Consider the following 9,134-nt stretch of genomic DNA (forward strand, 5'->3'; position numbering starts at 1 on the left):
GCTGGAGAGGATCAATACTGCATCCAATTTTTAGAAAGTGCGACAGACAGAACCCCATCAACTATCGCATGATTGCCTTATTGGGTATTGAGGCCAAGACCTACGCCTCTGCAATTCTAAAAGATCTTGAGACATGGGCAACAACAAACGCAACAATCCCATTTTGTCAAAAATGCTTCAGACCCAACTCTTCCACACTGATTAACAGAATTACTCTGTCCTACCTCGTACACCAGGCAAACAGCCGGAAATCTTCAGCTCTTAGCGCACGCTTTGTGGACTATTCATCAGCATTCGACCTGGTGGACAGGGGTAAACTCCAGGTGTGGGGCAAACTAAGTGACCTGCTTAATGCCATTATATCACTATATTCATCAACTTTGGTGAGGCTCAAGCTGTCAGACACAGCGTTAACTAGGAAGATCAACACTAACCAAGGGCTAAAGCAAGGGTGCTTTCTCGCTCCAATGCTGTTTAATCTATATACAGCAGGCATGTCTCTGGCACTTAACGCCAATCTAATTCCCCCCAAAATAGGCAAAACTAAGATCACGATATTGCAGTATGCTGAGGATATTGTTCTGCTCAACAAGTCAAAAATAGGAATCCAGAGAGCACTAAACTCTCTTCACATATACAACACGGCAAACAAGATGATAGTGAACGCTTCCAAAACAAAGGAGATATCATTTGGAAGGACGCAAAAGCAAACAAAAAGTAATTTGTCTCTGGGCCCCATAAAAATCAAAGGAGCAAAATCATATAATTATCTGGGCACATGGTCTTCGGCAAATTGCACACCTAAAACACACCTGAAACACTTAAAGCATGGGTACTCATAGTACGGCCCGCGGGCCAGTGGCGGCCCGGCAAGCCTTCCGTGGCGGCCCGCGGACCTTGAGACATCATACCCGTGTTTGAAATTATTTTTTTTAAGAGTGTCTGCAGCAGCGCGAGAGACTCTGCTGCTCTGTGGGGGCCGGGCGATCCCAGCGATAGCCAGAGTAAAGCTCCAGGGGCCTAAGAAGAGGTGAAATACATCAAGGCCTCATTAACATGAAAATGGTCTTTTAAAGACCTGTTAAGTACTCGGGTGCGGCTGTGAGTGATTGTGTGTGTGTGCCCCGGCTGACACACAGGCAGGGTGTGATGAGAGGGAGGGAGAGTGAGTGAGAGGGAGGAAACCCCTTTTGTATTTGGTAATTATTCAATCCTCAGGTGAAATTAGCAAAAACAGTTCCCAACCACGCACCAGCCAACTATTTTCAAAGTATTAGGCAGTCAGTATTTTAAGACGCTTTTTTTTAATTAATCGAAAAGCCAGTGCTTCATTTTCCCGCACACTGTATTTCTTCTCAGGAAAGCTGCCAAGCACTCGTTAGCGAGTATGAATATCGGAGCAGCTACCTTAGGCACTGTAGCCCTGATAACTGTCTTGAAGTTGGCAGGCGAATTCCCACATGTTTTCTTATAAACATATGCACACCTCAAAAGAAAAGCACATTCTTTAGCTGGAAAACTACCTACTTAATCGGCGCTTCTCACTCGCTCAGTCTATTGCCCCACATTCAAGGTCTACCATGGAATGCAAGACCACCCAAAAGAAAATTCGGATTTACATTTTTGTCCAAAAATAATGAGCGCTAACAAATGCTACTGCAGCTTTGAGTAACCTTCTTGCATGTAATCGGTTTTAAACCCAAACAAGGTAATTTAGCACTTTCCCTATCCTGGATGCCTGTAAGAATTCGAATACTCTTTCATATTCAGCTACACATTTATAGCCCAGGTCAGGTTTTACTAAGAAGGATTGCCCTGCTTTTATTTGGTTAAAGTAGTGTATGTACTATTGATTCAGCGCCGACTATTAGTTCTAGATTTGACCCTATGGCTTCCAGAAATTATGCGCTATATTTGCTTTAAAAAATATTATGTTTTTGTAGGTGTTATCTATTCACAACCCTGTTTGCTGCTGTGAGTGTGTGTGTGTGCCCTGGCTGACACACAGGCAGAGTGAGATGAGAGGGAGGGGGACGGGGAGTGAGAGGGAGGGAAAGGGAGTGCGACGGAGAGGGAGGGAAAGGGAGTGAGAGGGAGGGAAAGGGAGTGAGACGGAGAGGGAGGGAAAAGGAGTGAGATGGAGTGAAAGGGAGGGTGACGGAGAGGGAGTGAGATGGAGTGAAAGGGAGGGTGACGGAGAGGGAGTGAGAGGGAGGGAGACGGAGTGAGAGGGAGGGAACAGGAGGGAGATGGATAGGGAGTGAGAGGGAGTGGGAGGGAAAGGGAGAGAGAGGAAGAGGGAGAGAGGGAGTGAGAGAGGGAGGGAGAGAGATAGAGAAAGGGAGAGAGAGAGGGAGGGAGAGAGAGAGAGACAGCGTGAGGGGGAGAGAGGGAGTGAGAGGGAGTGAGAGGGAGTGAGAGGGAGTGAGAGGGAGTGAGAGAGTGAGAGAGTGAGAGAGTGAGAGGGAGTGAGACAGAGGGAGAGAGGGAGGGAGGGAGAGACAGAAAGAAAGAGAGAGAGAGCTAGAGCGAGAGAGGGAGACCGAAAGAGCGAGAGATGTGTGTATGCCAGGTCTGGTGGCTCAGTGGACGGAGGCGTCGGCTGCAGGGACCTGTGATCAACCTCATGGTCAGTTTTTTTTTATTGCTCTAGCCCCGCCCCTCCCCCACTGACCCCGCCCCCATCGGTGCGGCCCTCGGACACAAACCAAACTGTAAATTTGGCCCGAGAGAAAGTTTGTGAGTACCCATGACTTAAAGGATAAGGCTGCATTAATTACCACCACACTCTGTCAATGGCCTCCTCAGCCCCAATTGTGCTTAGTGCTGTATTACCATCACAATCACCTACAGCAGCGAGACCTTTCCAGGCCAACTCATTTAAACTATGGAAAAACGACATCTAAAAGTATACAAAAGAGTGTTTAAGTTGCCTTATTACACCAGGGGATCTCTGGCGAGACTTGAATTAGGTCTGGAGGGCACTGAATGATCTAGCATGGAGTCCTTTCTAAAATATTATTATAGATGCATCACAGCCACACCCTGCACCTTGAAATTTATTTAGCAGAATATATTCAAAATTAAAAACAGCCCTCGGTCCACCTATTTAACAGCAGCAGCAGCCACTCTTCAAATAGATCTGACTGTTCTAAATAATGTATTACTTACGTACAGTGCAGCAAAAAGCATATTGAAAAACCAGATAAAATTTCTCTAAGACCCCAGATATGTAAAACATCAAGTCCACACAGCCGCTAAGGGCCCTGGCAGTCTCATACAACAATGACTGCCATGTTGGTCTCCAGGCACTATCGGGAAAGCCTGCCTGACCCAAATTTTGGCCATAAGGATGTTGGCATTACAAATGAAAGACTTCAATCCAAACTGGCCACTGCTCTCTAAAATTGTAAATTGCAGGCTATGCAGCTACAAATTTGAAACTTTTACACACTAACTTTGCTGCTGTCCGTCATTGCTCCACTTCCGCCGAACACTATTAAAACCACTTTTTTGAATCCATGACATAAAAACATGTAACAATGCAATGAATTGGATTTTTAGTACCATGGCTCCCCTTGAACTGGCAAGAATTGACTTTATTTTTTAAGTAGTGCATGATCTCCTTAAAAAACAACAACTAAGCCTAGAGATGACTGCTGGTTGATAACTTCTACTTTCCATACTACGGACATTAGGCACTCTATAGTCTGACTTTTTTGGAATTGTAGTGGATCGTAAACCATTTTTTGGGTGGGGGGGAAATAGTACAAGTATGTTTGTGTTAGCTCTATCATGATTTACTGTTTTTCATATATTTTTTACTTTGGTTTATTTATAATAGATTGTAAACAGTTACATTGTCTAAAAGCTAAACAAAGTTGATCGGAGACTGTGAGTTGTACTCTTAGGTATAATGTGTCAGTTGCGTTAGAGAGTATAGCAAGGACCTAGCTACTTTTTTACTCTTATTATTACATGTCTTTTAAATGTTTTATATTGTTTTGGTTTAAAAAACTACACAATAAACATTCGAACCAGGAGTGTTAAGGAGTAGGTGACTTGGAGAACGTCCAAGAGTTAAGGTCCTTTGCGCAAGGGGTAAAAAGGGCGGACGCTGAAGCAGATGACATAAGGACATAAATAGTTCAGAACGCAGGTGACATTGAAGAGTGGGGTTGCTGGGTCAGTGACAACGGGGTCGATTAGAGAAGTCAACGAAGAAGGTGAATCTGATCTTGGACTAAGTTTGAGCGACACGGTCCTTGAATCGGTCACGCAGGATGGATGATCGTAGTTGTTTTCAATAGTTGACAAAGGAAAGGGTGCCCCTTGAGAAAGCCACAATGAGACAGGGGAGTAATTGTCGCAACTGTCGGTGTGGTGGGGGGGGGGGGGGTGCATGACCATGTTGACAGTGGAAGGACGACCGTGGAGCTGAGGATGGGGGCGCGAGGGAGACCATAAAAAAGCAGATATGTCCCAGGACAGGTGGCAGTGCGGCGTTCTGGTGAAGGTAACAAAGAATGTCAAATATAGGCTCACTGGGCCAAGTAACAAGGAGAGGATCGCTGGGGAAGTTAACAATCACCGGGTAGCCGAAGCACACGAAAAGGCAAAAAACAAATCACTAAAACTAGTCCCAAGAGGAAAGTGATAATGGAGCAACATTGCAGGAAGATGTCTGCAAATGGATCATTGGGAGATAAGCATTAGATGCACCATGAAAAGTGATGAGGGGAGCAAATTATAATTAGATGAGAGTGGGATGTTCGCAGGACATAGGTGTCCGTGATCAGAAGAGGTGCTCACAGCTGTCCAGAACCCTTCATGGAAAAGAATACAGTGGAGAGCATGTTGGTTCCCACCTTCGTCGCTTTCACGACCCCGTAAGCTTCGCTCCTCCTCCTCTTCTACGCTCTCTAGCTCCTCCTCCTCTTCACCGGGCTCTGGCGGCGCAGGGGGCGCCGGTGGCAGCAGACTGGCCGTGCTCATCCTGGTGCACAATCCACTCCCGGGTGTCAGTCTCTAACCAGTGAGAGAGGCGGGACCATCTCGTGACGTGGGAGGAGCGTACCGACGTCAAATGTTCAACATGGCGCTCATTACCGATGCGTCGCGTTTCAGCCACAGAACACACAGATCTAGAATGTAAAATGTAAGTAGAATAACAGAACGCAGCGGCGCCATGTTGCTAGAATATGACGTTTGAAATTCAAGTGATTTCATATGGGCATTGCCGCAAGAAGTCAGCAAAGGTTGGCTTTTAATCGGATTATTTTTGTTGATAATTATTTGAAACCTGTTGCTTCTAGAATGAAAGGCAATGCGTGCTTTCCATCAGTTAAGAAATATGCTCAACAAATAGGTAATCATGAGAACTTTTCCACAACCTAAAATTAAGCCAGCACTTTCATAAAATATACAAAAGGCTTCCGACTACTAGAGTGGGACTATGTGCATACCTTTCTCATTTTCACAACTGTGTTAAACTGCCCATCCACAATTCTATTACAGGACCGGAGGCTTCGGATTATGCTTCTCTTTCTTTAAACACGCATTTACAATGCAATAGGTCACACACTCATAGCTGCCAAGGTTCCAGATATGCTACGTGTAACATTTTCGTAATTTTAGTGTAATTATGAGTGACATTCAACGACTATGAGTGACCATTTCTGGCAAGCAAAATCAAGCAATGAAGGGAAACCTATATGGAAGGGCACTCATCTACAGTCCTGCCAAGTATCACGCATCAGGCGTGACACTAACGCATTTCAGTGTGATGCATTTCAGTGTGGTGTTACCGCATCACCGCACTGAAATGCATTGTCACGCATTTTTGCCCTGACCTGACAGCTCTGAAACTGGCTGCCTTAATCTCTGCCAGGTGCTAGCGCGCGCGCTGGTGCCTCTGACACCTGGGTGCCGTGCGCCAGGGCTTTAAGTGGGATGAAAAAACTGGGGGGTCTCTCAAAGGGGCGTGGCCAGTGTAATTAGGGGCGTGGCTTTAAAACACTTTTGTTCAAAATCGTTGCTTAGCATGGTGTGCCGCCCAACATGTATTTTGCTGTTTCTGTCATTGCATTCAGATATAAGATACAACAAGTAACATCATACCTACAAGTCAGGACTATTGGCCTTGTCAATGGTTATTAGTTGCATAAGATAAATAAGTTGCAACTATGACGTGTTACATATAATATTGAAAACACTTCCACTTATAGCCCTGGTGACCCTAACACAATGTTGCTGCTCCTGCAGTTTAAAAAAGTGAAGGGAAATCCAGAGAGAAAATGACTCTTTTTAAGGATTTCCCTTCCCCTACAGCTCACCTTGCATGACGTGATGTCGTAACTTCTCCACCGGTTGAGAAGTAAGCAGTGTTAGCAGCGCACATCGGTGTGCCTGGCTGCTGTCTAGAAACGGGTCTCTATCGGGCTCTGGCACCCTGGCACTTTTTTCCAGATTGCAGTGACAGCTGTCACTTTAGTCCGGGGGAAAAAAACGGCCCGCTTGTGCCAGGGCTCAAAACAGAGCCCGATAGAGACCCGTTTCGAGGCCCCCTGAAAAAAACTGCCGGTGCTCAGACCCCTTGAGACCCGGCCCACTTAAAGCCCTGCCGTGCGCCCAACCCGGGTGCAGCAATTCATTGCTAGCAAGCTCTGTATCTAACAGTTCAAGATCTGACGTGCACTGTCTGCTCTCAGTGCTACAATGTTACATTTTTGCTCTGCCCTGCTTCCTAGAGACTCGGGCGGGGCCTGCCCCTCGCCTGGCTGCTGCAGTTAAATTGTGTGTTGGCAACTTGGCCGTGGCGCCATGTGGGGACGCGACGTCACGTCCCGCGCCGGGAGTTAAATTGGAGGTGGAGGCCTGCTGCTCATTAATGGTTAGCGGGTGGCGCCGGAATCATCGGTCAGAATACTTTGGGGTCAGAATACTTCTTTCCGAGCCGGGAGCGAGTGAGAGTGCTGCAGCCAGTGACTGAACTCACGTCACATCACAGAGTAACACCGATTGCAGTGGGGGGGACGTACAGGCAATCGGCAGAGTCATGGATACTTTTCTTTGCACCTCAGCTGTCTGGCCGCCGGCGCTCCTCTCAGCAGGACCAATGGGCCCTGTGTGGTATCCTGGTGATGTCACAGCTGGAATCTGGAACACGGGATGTCCCAGATTCCAGTGAAGACAGTTTAGACCCAGGCTTTTATATATTAACATCTAAAAAGCTTTGCTCAAATAAAGCTATTTAATTAATCATATTTACTGGAGGACCTTACATTATTTCACTGGCGACGATTGGAGAAAACGGAGCGTCAAAGCCTGGAGTCCTGCGGAGTGCAGATCGTGAGGGGTGATTCGGAGTGTAGGTAGTGTTTCCTAAACACTCCTCGTGAAAACCCAGTGTTCAGGGATAAAACGGTGAGAGACTTTAGCAATTTTGCAGTTTTTCCCAGTTATCGGCGTTTTCGACATTCAGTGCGCATGCGCGAGGATGCATGACGTCATCACGCTAATACGTGGCAGCCATTTTGAATTGGGAAGAAAGAATGTACTAATATTGAAACGTGGCGGCCATTTTGAATTGGGAAAAAGGTGACGCAACGTCGCAGCCATTTTGGATACAAAAAACGGGAATCAGCGCGACGATCAGCATCTATGGCAAAAAATTGTTCAAATCTTGGCAAATTGTTTCTTTTTGCACAACAATCAGTATTTATAGTGGAAACTTAACAAAAACGTGGCAAATTGTTTCTTTTTGATAGAACTAAAAAAAAATCTTGGCAAATTGTTTCCTTTGCTTGATATTTTATTTAAAAAAAACGGTACTTTGTGAACCAAATATACTTCTCATGCCAAGTTCATTTTATTTACATTATATTATTTGCTAGTTTTACTCACCGTTCAAACCTGTGATCAAATATTCCTGCGAACAGTTGTGTATATTATTCAAACACAAATATGGAGAGTCTAACTGCGCCTGCAGCTTTTCTGTCTTCTCCTGGGGAACCAATATTGGAATGGAAACGTTGGAAGGAAGGATTTTTTGCTTATTTGGAAGCTATTGGTGGTGATGACTATACAGACAAACGGAAGCTTGCTATTTTGAAACATTGTCTGGGTGCAGAAGGAAGAGACATTTTGAAGCACCTTCCACCAATTAGTAATCAAACCGATGATGAGCTGGATGTGTTTCTAGAAGCTATTAAACAAATGGACAAACGTTACATAAAAAAAATTAATGAAGTTGTGTTACGGCACAAATTTCTCAGTAGGGGTCAACTCGTCAACGAGTCTATTGATTCATTCATGAACGACTTGAGAATTCTAGCATCAAAATGTAACTATTCTACATTTCACGATCAAATGCTTCGGGATCAAATGGTGCATAAAGTGGCTGATGTCAAACTTCAAGCTAAATTACTAGATGCGGAGGATTTAACTCTCGACAAAGCTTTGGATATAGCTCATAAATTTGAAGACATGAAGTTGGGTTTGAAAGAATTAGCTGAACAAAAAGTGTCTGAAGTTAATGCAATAAAAAAAAGCAACTCTGATGAATCTAATGCTAGTAAAGCAAAGTACAAAAGTCAGTTCACTCATGATAAAAAAGATTATATATGTTTCAAATGTGGGATTCCAGGTCATTTATCCAATGACAAAAAGGTCAAGTATGTAGATACTGTAGATTGAAAGGACATTACACAAGAATGTGCAGAAACAAGAATAGATTTAAGAATAAGAATTTTGATCGGAGAAGTGAAAACGATGAAAGCATAAGAGAAGTCGATTGTGATGATGATGAATATCTTTTGACTGTGTATGAAATTAATACTGATCCTAAAGATGCACCTTATTGTACTGTGAAAATTGGTGGCATTGATGTAAAGATAATGGCTGACTCTGGAGATAGGCATACTCTCATTGGGGAAGAGTGGTTAAAAGAGTTTTCTAGCATTTCTTTATCACCTCCCGATATTAGATTAGTTGGCTATGGAAAAAAAAACATTGATGTTTTAGGATTTTTTGTTACTACTTTGAATTTTAAAGGCAAAACAATTACTTCTAAAGTGTATGTAACGAAGGATGGTTCATGTCTTTTAGGTTGGCCTCAACAAAGAGAGTTAATG

At 44.4% G+C, this 9,134-nt stretch overlaps 1 protein-coding gene across 2 annotated transcripts in view; it reads right to left on the minus strand.

Annotated features, from left to right (window-relative positions):
- SUDS3 (SIN3A corepressor complex component SDS3) overlaps positions 1–5,101 on the minus strand; it is a 204,677-nt gene extending 199,576 nt beyond the window's left edge. Inside the window, exon 1 of one of the 2 annotated variants that reach the window (XM_078667091.1) lies at positions 4,869–5,101. In XM_078667091.1, the coding sequence (XP_078523217.1) occupies positions 4,869–4,995 (127 nt within the window). In that variant the 5' untranslated portion in view covers positions 4,996–5,101. The remainder of the gene's footprint in view (positions 1–4,868) is intronic. The other variant, XM_078667092.1, reaches the window with a different exon arrangement.
- Between the last annotated feature and the right edge of the window lie 4,033 nt (positions 5,102–9,134).

The sequence above is a fragment of the Lissotriton helveticus genome, chromosome 11 (genome assembly GCF_964261635.1).
Source record: "Lissotriton helveticus chromosome 11, aLisHel1.1, whole genome shotgun sequence".
Lineage (NCBI taxonomy): Eukaryota > Metazoa > Chordata > Amphibia > Caudata > Salamandridae > Lissotriton > Lissotriton helveticus.